Source organism: Leptopilina boulardi, unplaced genomic scaffold (assembly GCF_019393585.1).
Source record: "Leptopilina boulardi isolate dan_hultmark-lab unplaced genomic scaffold, ZJU_Lbou_2.1 LbouV2_330, whole genome shotgun sequence".
NCBI classification, from domain to species: domain Eukaryota; kingdom Metazoa; phylum Arthropoda; class Insecta; order Hymenoptera; family Figitidae; genus Leptopilina; species Leptopilina boulardi.
The window spans coordinates 2,242,229-2,264,302 of NW_026137897.1; the positions used below are offsets into that span (position 1 = coordinate 2,242,229).

General features: G+C 29.1%; 1 protein-coding gene across 4 annotated transcripts in view; it reads left to right on the plus strand.

Moving 5' to 3' along the window:
• The window catches only part of LOC127285080 (PH domain leucine-rich repeat-containing protein phosphatase 2), a 104,966-nt gene that overhangs the window by 41,104 nt on the left and 41,788 nt on the right, over positions 1 to 22,074 (plus strand). For all 4 annotated transcript variants that reach the window (XM_051310892.1, XM_051310893.1, XM_051310890.1 and 1 more), the window contains exon 4: positions 4,513 to 4,793. In XM_051310892.1, the coding sequence (XP_051166849.1) occupies positions 4,513 to 4,793 (281 nt within the window). The remainder of the gene's footprint in view (positions 1 to 4,512; positions 4,794 to 22,074) is intronic.

Below are 22,074 nucleotides of genomic sequence, written 5' to 3' on the forward strand. Positions count from 1 at the left end.
AAGATAGAATAATTCACGACTTGGACATATATACACTAACCAAAGCAAGTTAATCGAAGCTTCGTTTAGATTCCAACAGATATAAAGCAAAACCACGAAATTCGTTATACAGATCAGAGTCTACGAAACGTAGTGTGTGCAAAGAGCAATTTCTAATTGAAACTAACAGGAATTGTGGTTTTAATTATCGAATAGCTGGTTAGCCAACAAAGTGTGATATGGATTTTCATGTTTCCCTTTTAATACGTATATATGTATATATAATTTTGAGATATATCTCTTACAAAATTAGTTTATTTTATTTATATAATTACACTTTTTACAGTTCCAATAAAAAAAATTAAAGGAGGAGGGCCCCTAAGGCCTATATTTCGCCCCCTTGGGATTTTAATTTAAATGGTTGAAAACTTTTTCTTATAGTAGAAAAAGTAATTTTTCATTGATTTTAGGTGAAAAGGGGGTGTTTTGGTCAAATTAACTCTTAGATTTTAGGGTTTTTGTTTTCAAAAAGAGTGTCAAAAAAACATGCAAAAAAAATTTTCCAAATGTTGAGCAATTGATTTGAAAACCGTTGCTCCGACGTTAGTTTTTCAAAATTCAAAATGGCGGATGACTTTTTGAAAATCTAATATTATTGGCCTGAAAATTGTAACTCGGGGGTTTTCGGGGTCGCTGATTACGAATCGGAGGTCAGTTTCTTAAAATTCAAAATGGCGGATCCAATATGGCGGACAACTTTTGAAAAAACTTATTATATTCGTCTGAAGTAAGTAGTTTCCAGTGATTTTAAATATTTGTCCGCCATATTGTATCCGCCGTTTTGAATTTTGAAAATCTAACTCCGGATTCATTTTCAGCGACCCCAAAAACCCCCGAGTAAAGAGTTTCAAGCAAATCCGAACGATTTTTAAAAAAAAGTCCGCCATATTGGATCCGCCATTTTGAATTTTAAAAAACTGACCTCAGATTCGTAATCAGTGACCCCAAAAACCCCCGAGTAGAGAGTTTCAAGCAAATCCAAACGATTTTTTAAAAAAATTCCGCCATATTGGATCCGCCATTTTGAATTTTAAAAAACTGACCTCGGATTCGTAATCAGCGACCCCGAAAACCCCCGAGTTACAATTTTCAGGCCAATAATATTAGATTTTCAAAAAGTCATCCGCCATATTGGATCCGCCATTTTGAATTTTGAAAAACTAACGTCGAATTCGTAATCAGCGACCCCGAAACCCCCCGAGCAACGGTTTTCAAGTTAATTGCTCAACATTTGGGAAATTTTTTTTGCATGTTTTTTTGACACTCTTTTTGAAAACAAAAACCCTAAAATCTAAGGGTTAATTTGACCAAAACACCCCCCTTTCACCTAAAATCAATGAAAAATTACTTTTTCTACTATAAGAAAAAGTTTTCAACCATTTAAATTAAAATCCCAAGGGGGCGAAATATAGGCCTTAGGGGCCCTCCTCCTTTTATGCCATTTTCTCTTATAGAACATTTTTTTCTATACACTGAAAAAAAGTTAATTGAATCAAGTTAATGCATTTACTTGAGGTACTTTACTTGAAACAAGACGATATTTTCTTATTTTAAGAAATTTATTTTCTTGAGTCAAGTAATTTTGAGCATTGAGCAAACGTTCTTGAAATAAGAAAATATGAGTTTCATACAAGTAAATATATCTTACTGTTTTAAGCGAAATGTTTTACTTGCGTCAAGAACAAAAAAAGAATTGAGTCAAGAATATTATTTTCTCATGTCAAGTCATTTACGTTGAGTATTTTATTTTCCTTGGGTCAAATTGTTTTGTTGTTTTCTTCAAAACAACTTTTTACTTAATCTAATACTCATAGTCTTGATCCAAGAAAATGGAAAGATTAATAGAAATAAATACAAATCCCGTATTCTTGATCCAAGAAAATATTTCTCTCCAAATGGATGTGAAACTTAAATAGGAGTTTTTGAAAACCATCAATTAAGTTACTGCCTTTGGTGCGCGCAACTTGGGTTCAGTTCCTTGGACAGTGAAAAATTTTCATTCAAGGTATACTTGTTTTAGTTGTGTTAAGTATTAATTAAATATAAATATGTATGTAAAATAAACATTATTTAATTAAATAATAAAAAATATCAATGTTAATAATAAATAAAAATGTTTGACTTAAGAATTAGACATGGTGGAATAAGGAGGGGGGGGGGGGGGTAAATTCAAGTAAATATTTACTTGTATTGGAAAAATATTTTTTTGATTCAACTCCATAAGTTTTCTCAAGTCAAGAAAATATTTTCTTGAGTTAATATATATATGATCTAATAAATAATATTTTGATTTCAATCTTGTCTTACTTGATCCAATATTGCAAAGATTTGAATGAATCAAATGAAACAATTGATTTGACTACATATATTCTCAGAACAAGAAAATATTTTCTTCCTTTAATGTATTTTACATTTGTTACAAGTTGATTAATATATATTGCTCGAATTTCATATTTTCTTGGATCAAGAATATATGCTCTCGTCCCAAATATACTATCTCAAGACAATCGTTTACTTGAACCAATGCCGTAATTGACTTGTCCCTATTCAATTCCACGGTTTACTTGAAGCAAGTAAAATTTTTTTGATTCAATACTATTTTTTTCCAGTGTACATTCACAAAATACAAAATCAATATTGCGAAAAGTTGGGAGAATTTTCGCGAGGAAAAGTAAAAAAAAAAAAAAAAAAATTGAAGAAACTGTGACAATGGTGAAAATGGAGTACCCTAAGGGAATTTCTAAAACTTTTAATTATCCCTATAGTAACGCTGCGGAAGCCAGTAGAGGGTACCGGGCAATTAGTCACTTTCTTGTTAATCCTTCACGTCACATGTTTCATAATACAAAAGTTTAAAAATTAATTTCAACTATTTTATATATATATATATACGAAATAATAATTCCTTCTATATAAGAAGGAAGCAATATTATAAAAAATTCTCATAATTTTAGTGTGACGGAAATATTTGTAAATGTTGATTTTATATTTTAATTAAAACATTCTTCATTATTTCATGAATAACAAGAATAATAACTTTTCCCTGCCTATTTCTCTTACTCTGTTTTGGAGAGGCGAAATTTTGTGAAATTATTTAGAATGTGAGAAATGGCTCGGGTTAAATAAGCATTTCTTCGGCGAGAGTGAGAGGGAGAATACTATTAATAATTCTGTATTTCACTATATAATTAAATTTTTTTTTTTAAATCAAATACATGCGACCAGCAAATTTGGTTTTGCGATCAATAATTCTTGTTTACATGGCATATTATATGCAAATTAATGTTTAATATTTTCCCTTTAACACTGTCGAATATAATTTAGGCACTAAATTACGGTCAGTAGTAATTTATTTATTTACACTATTATGTAATGCAACATAAATAGAATTTCAACCATAAAAATTATTAAATAATTATAATTATGATTTTAAAAACAATTTTTGAGTTGTTTTTCATCCAATAATTCGGAAAAAAATTTTAAATTGTTGGGATAACATTTTTAAAGTGAGGAAGATTATTCCATATTTCAAATATATTTAAAATTTTTTTACTATAATTGTTAATAATGTTAATTTTTAGTTAATTAGTTAATAGTTAATTTCTTAGTTTCTCTCTAAATCTAAATTAGTAAAAATGTTTACTAATTTGAATTAGTGACTCACTTTTTGCTTTAGAATTACTTAAATTCTACTAATTGTTATTAAAAGTTACTAATAATTAGTAAAATTTTAATAATTCAAAAAAAAAAACGTTTTACAATTTCTGTTATAATTGTTTTTTAAATTATTTTTTATATAAAATTCATTAACGGGTTACACCACTGTAGGAGGCTGAAATTTAACGTTTTTTTTGTGGAAGGAAAAAATAGGAAGATAATTATATTGAATGATATTTTTAGTCATATTTTTATGTTTGTAAAAATTTTTTTTTTTATTTAAAATGATTTTAGTTTATTATTCAACATTTTTATTCTACTCCAAATAAAATAAAATTAAATCATTTTCAATAGAGTAAATTTTTCCAATATAAAAAAATTCCAATTAGTATATTGTATCATCAAGGGTTTACATTTTCGAAAAAAAATTAATAAAAAAAATTTATCGCTCTTTTATCGAATCCAAAATTTATAACATAAATATTTATTTTTCAAAAGTTTACATTTCGTATTGAAAATTAGCCTTTTTTCAATAACAATTTTTCCTCGAGGATGATAAATAGAAGAATTTTTTTTTTTTAATTTTTACAAAAAGAAATTTTTTTTTTAAAAAAAGTGGAATAAAATTCAGAGATAGAAAAATTCGAAAGCTCCGTATATTGAATTATAAAATCTCTTGTTATAAAGTTTCACATATAGAAAAAGTTTGAAAAACTTTTTTTTTACCCAATTTTCGGAATTAACTATTTTTTGTGAATAGAAAACAAAGAGAGAAAAATGAGAAATCTAATTTGTTTGGTTTTTCGTTTATTTCAGCATGTCAGAATTCTAAGCCAGAATGGATTGAATTGGGTGACAATGGCGGTGCAGTTTGTTACGCACCCTCACGATTGGGGAAATTGGTATTGAGAGTAACGGGATATCCGCGAATAGTTCAACAACAATTGCAAAATACAAGTGGCCACACAAATCAAATGGAAAACAAAGATGAGAATGATGATGAGAGTGACGAGGCGCCATTTGACGAAACAAGACATCTTTATTTAGGTTTTCATCATCCATGGGATCGTGATCTATGGCTATCTTGGTTAAAGAAGGTACAATTTTTGTTTTAATTTAAAATTTTCTAATTACTTCGAATTTTTATTTAATAGAATTCTTAAGACGCCGAATTTTAATTTTGTCCGAAATTGCAAATGACCGAACAAACATAACCTACAAAAGTGATTTTGACACGAATTTTAAAATAAACCAATCATAATTTTCTTAATTTCTGATAGGTCAATTTTAAAAATCGCGCTGAAATATTTTTTTGTAGGTTATGTTTGGTGATTTACAATTTTTGTTAAATAAAAACTCGATGTTTTAAAAGTTCTATCAAATAACAATTCTTTATTATCTTTTTTTTTTAGTAATTTATGAAATTTATAACTTCGAATCGAATTTTTATTTTTACATTAAGAAATTAGGAAAATTGGCTTTTAAATATCCAAGTAATTACACTTTAATGGTATATATATAACAGAAGCGGTTTTTATATAAAAAAGTATTTAGTTCGTAAAAAAAATCATAGAGAGAGAGTGTTTTATAAAATTTTAAAGAACTAGTTTAGAGGTAATAGCTGTTACCACTATTGCATATATAGTCGTTGATAGTGGTTGAGTGCTTGACGAATAAGTGACTCTCTCTCGTCTTGTGCGCCAAGGGTTGATGAATTTTACACAACTTTCTCTGAAATAGGACTAGATTGCAAGTCTAGTTTTCAAACTGATGTAATATTTAAACGAAAGTAGAATACTTGTCTCAACTTTTCACCATCAGATGTATTAGCTCTCTAACAGACTTTTTAAATCAATCTCTATTAATGAATTATATTTTTAATTTAGAAAAAAGAAAATGTAATTATAAAAAAAAAATCTACAAACTTAGGAATCTTTCAAATTTATTTAAAATTGAGGTAAATTTAAAACGATTGAAAATATAATAATAAAATATTTTTTGGAAAGTAAAATATAAAATAAAGATAATAAATATTAAAAAAAATGTTGTTTAAATAATAATTTAACAACTCGTTTTCCTCGAGTTTCTTGAGAATTTGTTACCTAAAAAAAAATCAATTGTCCTGACCCCTATTTTTCTCAGCAAAATAGAAAAGAGCTTTTACGACTTTTCGTTGTATTGTCGCATTTAAAAGAAAAATAATGACATTAATTTTTCCCCTTATTCTTATGGAATTTTTTTTTACACTCCGGAAAGATAAAAATTAAAACCAACAAAATAGAAATAATATACCCACTATTTTTTATATAATATATTATAATTGTAGTAATATGAAATGTAATAAATATAAATCAATGCCAACAATTGAATTATATTTGAAAATTAAAAAAGAAATTCAAACACCGAATGTAATTGCGATATAATTTATATACGATTTTAGGGAAAGCACGGTGCGCCAGAAGGAGGTTTAAATAAAAATGAATTAGCACTTAAAAATTCTTTTTGATTATGGTTTTAAGATGAATAAAAAACTTTTCTCAATAGGTTTTAATATCAGCTTACGTGCCCAATTTAAAACAAATCGAGTTTTAAATATTTAAAAATAGTGTTTTATGAGGAACCAGAATTTATTTAATGTATACCTATATGCGTATAGATAATAGATGTTTTAGATTTGGGTTCATATAAATTTATTAACATTGAAGTTATTTTCTTGTTTTGTTTTTATATTTATGCATTAAGAGTGTCGAAAGGTATCTGAAATTCTTTAGCAAGAAGAGAGTTTTAATTATCGCTCTCAACGTGAAATAGTATTGATTTTAAAATACTTTTTTCTCGAAACACGAACACTTTTAACAAAATCAGCCAAAATCCTCATCTTATAAATTTCCTAAATCCAAAAGACGGTACGAATCCATAGAAAAACATGGTTGCAAAACAAAAAGTAGAAAAGTAATCTAATAACAGCTGCGACTTTGTGCGCCCTGCATGCTGCTGCCATCTGACGGCGGCAGGAGGTAATGAACCTGTCATTATATTACTTTTCGTTTTGCAATCGTGTTTTTGTATGGATTCGCATAATCTTTCGGATTTAGGAAAATTTATATAAGATAAGAATCTCTAGCTGCTTTTGTAAAAAAGTGTACGTCTTTCAAGAAGAAAGTATTTTAAAATTAATGTTTATCATTTTCACGTTTAGTGCCGTTTTTATAGGGCGATAATTAAAGGTCTCTTCTTTCCAAAGAATTTCAGAGACCATTCGACTCTCTTAAATAAATTTTGTCCCTCTTAAAATAGTTCTTTTAACATTATAATTTAATTTTTTAAAATCGGATACAAACACTACAGCAATATAATTATTTATATGTAAAATTAAAAATAAGTCATTATTTTATCATTTATTACAGTATTTATTAGATTAAATTAATTCTGATTCCCCATAAAATTACTGTTTTTTTATATAAAAATAAATTTTTTTTTAAATCGGGCACGTAAACTGATTTTAAAAACTATTGAGAAATTTTTTTTATTCATCTAAGAATCATAATCAAAAAGAATTTTTATGTGTCAATTCATTTTTATTTAAATCACCTTCTGGCGCACCGTGAAAGGTTTTTGGTTCTATTCACGCACTGTTTGATGAACTATACACGCTCATTATTAATCGCCTAGTAATATTAATGGGTATGAGCAGGAAGTTTCCAAAGTCAATTACCGTTGATTGTATATAGTGTACACTTAATAGACAATACAGAGAGTTATTTGTCATACATTTAGATTAATAATTTCACCAATAATAATCTCTCTTTTAATAATTGTGCAAAATTTCAAATTATTATTTATTATAATGAATCTTATAATAAACAAGCAATAAAAGAGACGCACGAATAAACAACAAATATTAGTTCAAATTTCCATTAACACAGTAAAGAGAGGATGTATTAAAAAGTTCGAATTGTTAAAAGCTCGAATTTCCAAAATTTAAACTTCTAATTTCCAAATGTTAGAATTGTTCTAAACTTCTAATTGTTAAATTTCAAATAGTTTAATGTTGAAATTCACAAATGTTACAATTGTTATAAATGTTCGAATTTTCAAAATTACAAAGAAGTATTTTTAAATTAAATTATATTTAATTACAGCTTTCAAAAAATGCAATTCTTTCTCTTCCATTCAATAAGTAATAAAGAGAGAGGAAAAAAAATTCAACGATATTGCTTATTTGAATTTCAGTAATTAAAAGTCGGAAAAAAGTAATAATCTATAAGTAAAACTTTCCTTTAATAAGTACTTTAAATAGAAAATATATCTATAAAGCTTCATTTCAAAGCTTCATCTCGATATTTGCAGCCTCTTATTTTTCTATATAATAATGATTCCAATGAAATTTGTTAAATAAAGATATAAAAGTATTGGTGTTAAAAAAACAAATATAAAATTGAGAATTTAAAAATTAAGAAATTTTTTGCTGCAAAATAAATCGAAACAATTGAATATTAAAAGGGCGAGGTCAGATATTACTCGCACTATGATTTTTTGATGACACATCCTATATATATATATTTTGAACATTAAACATATATTTGCAATATCTTCAAATATAGCGACGAGGTGACCGTTGTGCAAAAATAATAGATCCCATAAATCATGTCATATATTTGACTACGAATATCACTAATGTTGAACGATTTTGCTCGACACCTGTGACCGAACGTTTTGCCATGCTAAGCGTTTTGTAGTTTACAGATGGGATACTGTATATATATTCTATAAAGAGAAAGAGAGAAAGAAAAAATCTTCAAAAGAGAATTTTACAAAACAAATAAAAAAACATGCCCTGAATTATTAAAAATTAAACTGTTTTTCAAATTGATTTTTTTAACAGAAATTAAAAATAAATATCAAAAACAGTAATAATAATAATAATAATAATAATAATAATAATAATAATAAAAATAATAATAATAAACAATAATAATAATAGACCTTGTCGTGGTGGTGGGGCTTTTCACTAAAGGATATTCAAAAACCAAGATGTAAGGTAATAAAAAAAAGATATGGAAAGAAAAGGATTTAATAAGGGTGTCTACGGTGCAGGGGATACCCCATTGCCGGCGCTGCTGGAAGTGAGCATGTTGGCTTCCCAGCATCGAAATCCAGTAACAACAGTGCTGCAGTATTGGACACCTTGAGTTCTACAGCATCCAATGCCGCAAGCAGGATGGACCATGTGGGCACTCAGTTTCTTAAGGTTTCCCAGGTCCGTTTGGAAAGACGACTTAGGCGCGCAGTTATAGAGGCGCAGAAACGAAGAAAAAGCTCTGGAAGTCCGGAAACAATTGGCGCCGAGGCAAATAAGAAAAAACAAGAGTATAACCATACCAACAGTATGACTCCTATGGACAAAAATCCTCGTTCAATTTATCTCTTTCTTCGGAAGTTCGCAGATTGATTCGTGACTCTCACTGTATATCGTCGTTCAAACATTCGTTCAACATAGTCATCGTTCTAAAGCACTGACTCCCACTTTGTAAAATAAAGCGGCCGTTCTGCGGTCGTCTAGATAGGACATCACGGACCCCCGACAAAGGGCGGGACCTTTCCAATCCCTAGGAACTATGCAGGTTCCTGCACGAGTGGTTATACCGCAACTCACACGTCGACAATTTTGAATAAATCTGATCACGTTGATTCAGCTTCTTCTCCATCATCTTGCTCTAAGCGAGGCGAGCTTTTAACCACGGCTCCCACGAGTCCAACACCAAATGATCGGCCAAGGACAAGTAATTTGCCGGAGCAAAAAAACAAGTCCAAGTGGGCACCCGATCCCCGTGGTACCATTAGACTCAGGTACGAGTATCAGTCTGAGGATTCTATCTAATCCTCGAGCCTGACCGACCCTTCCTCCTTGTTAGTCGCCTTCTACGACATGTGCAGAGGGCAACGTTAGGATTATTCTACTACCGATGTCTACACGGAAAACTGAGGAGTTGCTCGCAAACTAATTGACAAACAACTCCTCAATCTCTTTGGCTCGGATTATATCCTTTGCCAGACATTCAAACAGTGCGTACGCCTTTTTATACATTAAGAGCTTCAATTCAACTGGCCATTTAAGGCCTTGTTGCTCATGCATCTGTCTAAGGTTCGTTCTAAGTTCGTTCCACTTATGACACTCCATCAACACGTGCTCACTTGTTTCGGCCGGCTCGTTGCGTTCGCAATTCGCGAGTGGATCTACAATGGTGATCCGAGTTGCAACAGGAACAACATAGTCGACCTACTGAGAAAACTTAGGAGGGAAGTGAATTCGGACGTTAGTCACACGCAGATCGTTGACGCAAGGTTTACTAGAAAGAAAGATCTTCTGATCAAAATCGGGGAAGACTCTAATAAGGAGGCATTCACCGCTGAAGTCACTAAAACGGTTGGAAGCGTGAAGAACCAACCGACGAGGAATGAAGTTGTAGTCACCGACCCAGAGGAAGCGTCCAGACTGGAGAAATTGGGATAAATAAGGATTGACTTTATGTGTTTCCCAATAAAAAGAAGGGTAATGGTGATTCGGTGCCTGGTGTACGGCCACATAGAAAGAGTTTGTAAAGCAGCGGACAGATCAACTGCGTGCTTTAAGTGCGGTAAAATCGATCATAAGTTTGCAAACTGCAGTAGAAGCCCAAGTTATTTCTTATGTAGAGAAAATCTTCAGAACTGCCTTTGAGGAGTTCAAGAAGAAGAATAAATGAACTAAGAATAAATAGGCCGGAAAGATCGGCAACGGCAGAAGGTCGCGATAGCGAAATCCCAGGGACCTTCACCTACGAAGTTTAAAGCTTGACGTCAGTTCCATAGTATAAGGATTAGTCTATCCAAAGCCAAAGGATGTGGATTTTAGTGGGTTGACCAAAACAAGAATTGCTTTCCTAATATTTTTATGAGTTACATCCTATTAATAGATGATAAAATTCCTTTCCCTTCAATTCGAAATAACAACAATAATTGTTATTCAAAACTTTGTTTTAATAAATAATTCTCGTTTTGGAATTATTTATTAATCGGATTTGTGCCAAAATCTTTAATAAACGTTAGCGGAACATTTAATTTGAAATAATTTTGTATTTCCTCACTCAAAGTGAGGTGCAGGAGATAGTGAATTTACATCTTTCGAAGAAGTGTTTCCTATGTTTTTATTATTTTCTCTTTGTTTTCTTTTATATATATATATATATATCGCGAATCCCATCTGATTGTTTCTCTAATAAAATCAAATATTTAATCGACTTGCTTACACCAGTTGTATTTAAAAGTAGAATTCGGAGATTTCGTCAGACTTGTAATGATAGTTAGAAATCGGCCGGTAAATATTTGTACTAAATATTATCGGGCGTCGATAAACATGTTACCGACCGCGGAGCACAAAGACGTAGTACCCGATTTCGCCGCGCGGGCCGTATCGCCAAAGCTCACTCGCGTGCGCCCAGCCGACCGATCGGCTATATAAGCTGCGCTCTCGCTGAGGACCGTCACTCTCTTGCTACACGGAGTCCGGGAGGGTCTTACCCACCTGACTAGGAGTTTTACTCCGAAAATCTTTGTAGAGAGTTTTTAATGTAAATAGTGTATAGTAACGAATTGTAAAGTAATGTATCGCGATGTAAAGTAACGTAATGTATAGTAAAGAAATATTGTAAAGTAACGTATCAAGAGCTAAAGTAACGTAACAAATGTATAGTAAAGACTTTACTTTATTAATATATTATTAATTATTATAATTGAAATATATTATTAATTATATTTTATTAATAATAAATATAATTGGAATGAAATCCCATCAATTTTGTTTGTATGTATGACAATGAATTTGCGATTGTGATATATCAAATAGAACACGCTCTATAACTGCAAAGGCTGTTACGCCAAAATTGCACTGACGTTCGACACGTACACATATACGTAAAGAACCACGAACGTCCTACATAATTTAGCAGTGGTCGTACTAATGAAATGTATAACAGTCCAAATATAATTCATTGTATAAAACCGAGTTTTCACTAATTATATAATTATACATATTTTAGATATATATATAACATTTCAAAAACTAATTATAATGTTTCCAATTATGAAGAAAACATATATATTAATTTTTAATTTGAAATATAATCAATAATATAAAACAGAATTTAGAAATTGAGGTCATCTTTTCGTGTTAATTAAGAAAAATAAATCGTAGTGTCCAATAAAATTATTGCATATAATATACAATTATTTTCTATTTGAAGAATATAATTGTTTAAACAGTTCTTCGAAATTAGATAAATTGTTTAGTTTTGTCTGACTAAAAGCAACTTTTACTACTACTGAATACTTTTTGTCGAATTGTAAGTGAAATATACTTACACTATTGATTTTCTGAAATTTTACCAAAACCTGGTAGTCAATTTTTGATAAGGGGCTCAAAAAAATCAGATGGTCCTAATGAACTGATTAATCAATAGAAATAATTAATTTTCATCTCATCTACAATGTCTTTTTTTTTAAAACAATCAATATAAAAAAAAAGTTTCACAAACTACTTTAAATTCCCAGTTGGTTACGCGCGACAAAGATACCAGTTTTCTTTTTCACTTAAGGGGATTCACTTCTGGAATACCAGTAAAGTTTCAATAAATTTGTTCTACTCGAGAATTCCAAAACCTATTTTACTTCTTGTTTGCTTAGTAATTTTTTATTTTCCATTTTCAGTTATTCCCTTCATATTTAAGTAGAAACACTTTCAGCAGAAAAGCGGAACTATTTCACAATATGTATTTTTGATATTCTCATTTTATATTAAATACTCCATGAAATTTAATTTTCTACCATTTCTCATTTTGAACATATCCGGAAAAATATAGTAAATACTTGTTTATATAGTTTAAAAAAAAGAGAGAGAAATATTTTAGAATTTCGAACATACAAAAAAAATTTATGAGAATTGTATATAAAATATAATCAAAGCACGAATTCTCGAAATTTCTTTTGTAGTTGATTGAAATGTTTTCAAATATTTTTATAAATGTTTAAAAAAAATTGTTTGAATTTAGAAATTTTTTTTAATTAATTGCCCAATTGTATATAGACATTGAACTCGAATCAAATAATAATAATTCTTTGAATTTTTCAACTTATTTAAAAAATACGTTTTAGCGACGAAAAAATATATTTTCTCTTAAAAGAGTTTCTCAACGAGGAATTTTAGAACAATACGTGAAAATGTAGAACAATGTTCAAAGAAAATAATGAACCAAGTGAAAGAAATGAGAAGAGACAAAATAAATTATACCACCAGCAAGTGAGAAATATTACCGGAATTTTTATTTTATTTTTTTTTTTTTACAAAAAAAAAAAAGATTTCTGATAATGTATGTGTGTGGCCCTTAGTACCAGGTTTTCTATCTGGATTACTCATTTTTCCGGAAGAGTGCTGAAGTTTTTCATGCGAAATGGGCGAGGGAACAAGAAGCGAAGTATACCGTATAACGATATAACAAACTCATTAAACAAAAGTAAATATTTTATTAAAATATATATATAAAATTTACACTTGTCTAAAATTTTATATAATTTGAAATTATTTACTTAAATAAAATGTGATATTAAATAATCAAATATAAAATTTGAATTTTAAAGTTAAATTTTCACGGAAAAAAAAGAAATTTTTTTTTTAATTTCTTAACAAAAATATAAAAATTACTGCAACTATTATAATTATGTAATTACCATAAATATTATAATTACTGTATAAAAAAATTAAATAAATTAATAATTATATAATTAATAAATAAATTAATTAAATTTTTAAAAAATTTCAAATTTAAATAACAAAATTGGGATGCATGATTATGTTCTAAAAATCATTAGTCATAATTTACATTTCATCGAATTTTATTTGTCCTAATTAGTTTTGAGCCGAATTTTTATTTGTTCGAAATAGCATTTGGCATAATTTAAATCAAAGCGATTTTCTATATTAAAGAATTTTTATATAACGGAAAATTCAACTCACAGAATTTTTATTTCTTCGAATTTTTATTTCTTTGAATTTTTATTTGCACGAATTTTCATTTAACATAATAGGCATTTTAAAGAATTTTTATTCGGTAGAATTTCATTGAACAGAATTTTCATTCAGATGAATTTTCATTTGTTCGAATTATTATTTGATATAATTTCCATATAATCGATTTTTCATACTACAGAATTTTTACTTAACCGACAAATTATTTACACAGAATTTCTAATTGATAGAATTTTCATTTGTCCGAAATTTTCAAATGACCGAAGCAACAATCGATTTCGGTGAGATTTTTAAAATCAACCAATCACAATTTTATGAATAATTTTTGATTGGTTGATTTTAAAAATCGCGCCAAAATCGATTGTTGCTTCGGTCATTTGAAAATTTCGGACAAATGAAAATTCTATCAATTAGAAATTCTGTGTAAATAATTTGTCGGTTAAGTAAAAATTCTGTAGTATGAAAAATCGATTATATGGAAATTATATCAAATAATAATTCGAACAAATGAAAATTCATCTGAATGAAAATTCTACCCAATAAAAATTCTTTAAAATGCCTATTATTTTAAATTGAAAATTCGAGCAAATAAAAATTCTGACAAATAAAAATTCGAAGAAATAAAAATTCTGTGAAATTTTCGGTTATATAAACATTCTGCAATATAGAAAATCGGATTGATGAAAATTGTGCAAAATACTAATTCGAACAAATAAAAATTCGGCTCAAAACTAATTAGGACAAATAAAATTAATTTAAATTAAAAAATTTAAATTAAAAAATTTAAATTTAAATTAATTTAAATTAATAAAATAAAATGTAAATTATGACTAATGATTTTTAGAACATAATCATGCGTCCCACGAAATTCCAAAAATTGTAACCGTCTTTCCTGGATATTGCATCTAATACTCTTGTGAAATTTTAAATCAATTGCAATAGTATTTGAAAGCTCTATAGAGCTCGTAACAATATCGATTACTGAAAATAGGAGCACAATACAATCTTCGTCTAAAAGCCAACAAACTATAAATGGAATCACGAAAGGATTTTGTTTTTCAACATAATATGAAAAAAATAAAATAGTTACAAATTATTGAAATGATTGAAAACATACAGATATATATATATATATATATATATATATATAGTGATTGTTTAATAATGTCGGGACATCTAGTTGAAGATGATACAACTAAAATTTTATTTCATGCGTCGATAAGACTCTACCCAAGAACTCTACCCAAGAACCTCCAAAGACTTTCTATAATAGAATTTTAAAGTGCTCTTGATAGTTTTATATAACAGTCGGCTAAGCCAAAAGTCATTTAAGAAGAATTTTCCTCTCGATATTATTATTTTTTTTAAATATTGAAATAATTATTATAAACCAGATGAGAAAAGTGACATTTTTTTTTTAAATTAAATTCAAAAATGATTTAGATTTGAATAAATAAATACGTTACTTGATGTACAATTCGTAATGGAAAATCTAGTAATTGAAGAAAGTGCCTTGTCGCGCACAGATTTATATATAGGTATACTCATTCTGAGCAGGGAGACTTTTGTTAATTTGCATTTTATACTCGAAATCACCCCTCTACACTAACTTGCATTTTTTTTTTTACTCTGTGGGAGAGACTATTTTTCTGTTAAATTTACGTTCCTCCGTGATTAAGAGCGATCAAGCTTGCAAAGCTTTAGTAAATTCCACTGACAAAACTACTTTTCCGCTTTTTGGCGCGCAGAGAGAAAGAAAGAGAGAGAGAGAGAGAACTGGAATTACAAGTTTCACATTAATTTATTAGATTCCATATACTCTATTAGAGTTTTTTTTTATAAGGTAAAATTTAGTTTATTGTAACTTTATAATTTTCTACCATCCGAACAAAAAAATGTCAATATTGAAAAAAATATGATAGAGAACTACACAGAAAATTAAAAGGTATTAAAATAAGCTGCAACGCTTATTATTTTAATCCAATTTTGCTTATTTTAATACCAAAATGGATTAAAATAATAAGCGTTGCAGCTTATTTTAATGCCTTTTAATTTTCTGTGTATATTTGATAGAGGAGCATAAATTCAATTGGCCTAAAAGTAGTGTGGACTAACTATTACTTGGTCTAATCTGTATATGACCTAATTCTTATTTGGCCTAATCTTCATTCAATCTAATCCTCATTTGTACTAATCGTCATTTGTCCTAATTCTCATTTGGCCTAATCTTAAAATAATCTAATTCTGATTTAACATATTTATCTGCCCTAAATCTCACTTGGTCTAAATTTTCTGTAACCTACTCTCTAAATTTGAATCAGCGATAAGTATACCACTGGTACCAATCAGCGGATATACGCTGAAAAATCAGTGAAATTCCACTAATTCATCAGTGCATATAAGCTGATTATAATCAGTGGTATACTTATAGCTGAGAATCAGCGAGATTCCGCTGATTCAAATTTAGAGAGTAATACTTTTTAAGCCTCATTTTTGCATGACATTATTATTTGGGCTAAACATCATTTACCATAATTATCATTTGAAATAATTTTCACCTGGCCTCAATTATCATTTGGACCAAACGCCGCTTAAACTAATTTTCATTTGATCTAATCTTTATAAAATCTAATTCTTATTTAGCCTATTCATACTATAACCTAATTATTATTTGTTTCAATATTTATCTGACCTAATTCTTATTTGGCCTAATTTTACTATATCCTAATTGTCACTTGTTATAATATTAATCTAACATAATTCTTAATTGGCCTAATCTTAATGTAACCTAATTCTCTTTTTGCGTAATCCTCATTTGATCTTATTCTCACTTGGCCTAAACTTCATTTCATTCATAAGCTGGCCAAGGGACGATTAGACCAAATGAAAATTAGATTACATTAAGATTAGGCGAATTGAGAATTAGATTAGATTAATATTTAGAACAAGTAAAAATTAGAATATAGTAAAATTAGGCCAAATGAGTATTAGGTCATGTAAATATTGGAACCAATAAGAATTAGGTTATAATATGATTAGGCCAAATTAGAATTTATAAAGATATTAGATTATATGAAAATTAGTTTAAGCGGCGTTTAGTTGGCGTTAAAGACTTTATTTTAAAATTCTTTTTTCTAATAACAAAAATTACATAATATCACTACATTTAACAAAACTTATCCATGGTTATCTGTCCATGCTTCATCTGCTCCATCCATCTTCCATGCTTCTTGCCGCGAAGTAAAATTGGCGTAATGCCGGTCGGATACGGGGTTTACACGCACGGACCTTAGCTGTGGCAGCTAAGGATTTAACCTAATACTTTTCATCAAATGTAGAAAATATCCATTAAAGTTGCAATATTAAATAACTTGCTGTATCAGCTAAATTAGCACAATCAGCTAATGGTTCTTATACGACATAGAAATCCTTGTGATGCCTTTTTTTCTATAAGATAGACTATGTCGAGAGTGCAAGAAGAGGGTGCCCAATGAAATGGCGAAGCAGTTAGTTACAGCCATCTTTATATAGAAATCACTGTTTTAGAATTCTGTAAACTCTAAAAGGAATGTATTTATAAATCAAAGCTTGGAACTATCAATTGAAGTATTTTCTAATCATCCAATTAACTGTTTTTTCATCTACCAGCTCAAAAAGGGAAAAAAGAAATATATATGACAAAAATGAATGCTTTGTGGAAAGAATCTATATATCTACAACAAAGAGCAATAATTGCAAAAAAGTAACGCAGTATTACATTTTGTTCAGTGCAAATCTAGTTTAAGCTTTTACCGAGTTTGAATCTCGTTGAAATCCTCTTTTTTACGAACAGACATGATCATTTCCATTTATCACTGGATTGCCCACACATTAATCCCATATAGGGGAATTCCAACATCACAAAGCATTTTTTTTTTTTTTTGCTACGAATCATTAAAAAAAATGCTTTTTTTATTTTCAAAAAAGTGTTTCTTTTGTTTGAGAAACAAGTGATAATAAAATTAACAGAATCCGGCACTTATTTGTCTATAGAGAATGAAATTCGATAGTTTAGTGAGAGAGAGAGATGTATATATATATATATAACTACGAGGAATAATTTGATCATCGTTTATGTGGAGACAAGAGAATTACAAAGAGCAATAGAGAAATTCGACGAGAGCCAAGGGAGTTGCATCACTTAGTCTCTCATTCGAGATGAGTTAAAACAAACATTGCAATTCAGTAATAGCTTTGAAGTTGCATTGCCATTAAGATATTTTCAAAATAACACGATTCTCAATATTATTTTCAATCAAAGGGAATTTTTAACAAAAAAACTAAAATGACAAATAAGACTGAAAAAAAGTAAAAAAAATCTTTTAACCACTTGAGCGTCATGGCGTTCCAACTGGCGTCGTGCGTGGCAGTGACAGAAGCGTCAAAAATGCATAAATGGCGTTCCTACTTGAATTCAATTTGTAAAGTCTGTAGACATAATTAACTAACTATAACTTACTTTTTATATTTTTTGAGATTAAGCAAGACGTATGTGACACAAAAAAATTATTTTTTTAAACATTCAAACAGTTTTTTCGAAATTTAAAGTCGACAATTTTTGGTACTTTTTTGCGAATGGCGTTCTAACATTTACTCAATAAAATTATATTTCTGCTTCCAAAAACTGTGCAAACCACCCAAATCTTGTTACTCGGGAATTTTTGGGATCGCTGAACACGAATTTGATGCCAAATTGACAATTTGACAGTTGACAGCTGTCAACTCAGTTGTCAACTTCTATAAAAAACAATTATTTTTTATGAAAATAACTGTATAAGGGTTTTCGGGGTCGCTGATTACGAATATGAGATCAAATTGACAATTTGACAGTTGACAGCTGTCAATTCAACTGTCAACTTCTATAAAAGACAATAATTTTTTTATGAAAATAACTGTATAAAGGTTTTTGGGGTCGCTGATTACGAATATGAGATAAAATTGACAATTTGACAGTTGACAGCTGTCAATTCAACTGTCAACTTCTATAAAAAACAATTATTTTTTATGAAAATAACTGTATAAAGGTTTTTGGGGTCGCTGATTACGAATATGAGATAAAATTGACAATTTGACAGTTGACAGCTGTCAATTCAACTGTCAACTTCTATAAAAGACAATAATTTTTTATGAAAATAACTGTATAAAGGTTTTCGGGGTCGCTGATTACGAATATGAGATCAAATTGACAATTTGACAGTTGACCACATATTCGTATTCAGCGACCTCGAAAACCCTTATACTATTATTTTCATTAAAATTAATCACTTTTTATAAATTTGACAGTTGATTTGACAGCTGTTGAATTGTCAATTTGATCTCATATTCCTAATAAGCGACCCCGAAAACCTTTATACAGTCATTTTCATAAAAAATAATTGTTTTTTATAGAAGTGGACAGTTGAATTGACAGCTGTCAACTGTCAATTTTATCTCATATTCGTAATCAGCGACCCCAAAAACCTTTATACAGTTATTTTCATAAAAAATAATTGTCTTTTATAGAAGTTGACAACTGAGTTGACAGCTGTCAACTGTCAAATTGTCAATTTGATCTCATATTCGTAATCAGCGACCCCAAAAACCTTTATACAGTTATTTTCATAAAAAATTATTGTCTTTATAGAAGTTGACAGTTGAATTGACAGCTGTCAACTGTCAAATTGTCAATTTGATCTCATATTCCTAATAAGCGACCCGGAATACCTTTATACAGTCATTTTCATAAAAAATAATTGTTTTTTATAGAAGTTGACAGTTGAATTGACAGCTGTCAACTGTCAAATTGTCAATTTTATCTCATATTCGTAATCAGCGACCCCAAAAACCTTTATACAGTTATTTTCATAAAAAATTATTGTCTTTTATAGAAGTTGACAGTTGAATTGACAGCTGTCAACTGTCAAATTGTCAATTTGATCTCATATTCGTAATCAGCGACCCCGAAAACCCTTATACAGTTATTTTCATAAAAAATAATTGTTTTTTATAGAAGTTGACAACTGAGTTGACAGCTGTCAATTGTCAAATTGTCAATTTGGCATCAAATTCGTGTTCAGCGATCCCGAAAATCACCGAGTAACAAGATTTGGGTGGTTTGCACAGTTTTTGGAAGCAGAAATATAATTTTATTGAGTAAATGTTAGAACGCCATTCGCAAAAAAGTACCAAAAATTGTCGACTTTAAATTTCGAAAAAACTGTCCGAATGTTTAAAAAAATAATTTTTTTGTGTTACATACGTCTTGCTTAATCTCAAAAAATATAAAAAGTAAGTTATAGTTAGTTAATTATGTCTACAGACTTTACAAATTGAATTCAAGTAGGAACGCCATTTATGAATTTTTGACGCTTCTGTCACTGCCACGCACGACGCCAGTTGGAACGCCATGACGCTCAAGTGGTTAATTAAAATTTTGTTAATATTTTTTAAATTTTCATTTAATTGACTCAATAATTATTTGATACGAATATTTAAAGATTAAAGATTATTTAAGAAAGAAAAATACATCACAAAACATATCTTTAAAGTCAAGCCAGGGAAAATTAATTGCCAGGAGCTTTCTAACGATTTCTACCAAAACGATTAATTGCATTGCAATAGGCAATCCACATGAAAATTTGAAAGATTAAACAAAAGAGATGATCCCAATAAAGCCGAAAATTTAGTTAATTCAGGATATAATTAATTTATTTTAATTTATTATCTAATAGGGTTTTCACAGATCTATTAATAATAAAAATGTCATAATTTAATAATTTATTGTTAAATTGCGATTGATTATTTCAGTTTAATTTAGAATAGAAAATTTTAAATAGGATTAGGATATATTCTTAATTTTGGTTAGATAAAACTAAATTCTTGAATATTTATTACAATTTATTTTAATTATTTTAGATTCAAAGTTGAAGTTAATTAACTAATTTATTAATTTGTTTATTTATGATTCTAAATTTAGTTACCAAAATTGTTTATTTAAATAATAAAATCTGTATCGTCAGATTAATTGTTTATATAATTAAAATCTGAAAAATATAATTCTTTTATTTATTATTATTTTCTTTTAGCATCAAATTTTTCGAAACGATAAACAATCAATTGTACCCTTTCGTTCCCAAGCTAATCTGAGAACTTCAAAAAAGAAAAGTGCAATTGTTCTTACAATTTTTCGGGTCGCTGATGACGAATTTGAGGTCAGATTTTTCAAATTTTTCTAATTCAAAATGGCGGATACAACATGGCGGACAATTTCTTTAAAAGTGATTAAATCCGCTCGAAAATGGCTACACGGGAGGTTTTTGGGGTCGCTGATTACGAATCCGGTGTTAGTTTTAAAAAATTCAAAATGGCGGATTCAAAATGGCGGATGTCTTTTGGAAAATCTAATGCAATTCGCTTGAAACTTGTTACTCGAGGGTTTTTGGGGTCGCTGATTACGGATCCGGTGTTAGTTTTTCAAAATTCAAAATGGCGGATCCAATATGGCGGACGACTTTTGGAAAATCTAATGCAATTCGCCTGAAACTCGTTAATTGGGGGTTTTTGGAGTCGCTGATTACGAATCCGGTGTTAGTTTTCAAAAATTCAAAATGGCGGATCCAATATGGCGGATAAAATTTTGAAATTGTTAGATTCGCCTGAAATTTGTTACTCGGAGGTTTTCGGGGTCGCTGATTTCGAATCTGACAGCAGATTTTAAAAATTTTCATAATTCAAAATGGCGGATTCAACATGGCGGATAAAATTTAAAAAATTGACCCAATTCGTTTCAAACTCGCTTCTCGAGGGTTTTTGGGTTTTTTTTTTCTTTTTTTTAAATTCGTCCACCATATTGGATCCATCTTTGAATTTTTAGAAATTTCAAAAATCTGACTTCAGATTCGTAATTAGTAACCCCAAAAACCCTCGAGAAGCGAATTTGAAACGAATTGGGTCAATTTTTTAAATTTTATCCGCCATTTTGAATTATGAAAATTTTAAAAATCTGCCTTCAGATTCGTAATCAGCGACCCCGAAAACCTCCGAGTAATAAATTTCAGGCGAATCTAATAATTTCAAAAATTTGTCCGACATTTTGAATTTGAAATTTGAAAAAGCTAAAAAACTAAATAATTATTGAAGAGATTCCTCTAATTTAGTTTCCAAAAATGTTTAGGAATTTTCGAATTTGTTCTATTGAACTCCAACTGCATAAAAAGAATAAAAATAAAAATATCTGCAGTGAATTGTCGGGGCGGAAAAAAAGCGACAACCATTCCAAAAGAAAGAGAGAGAAAGAAAGA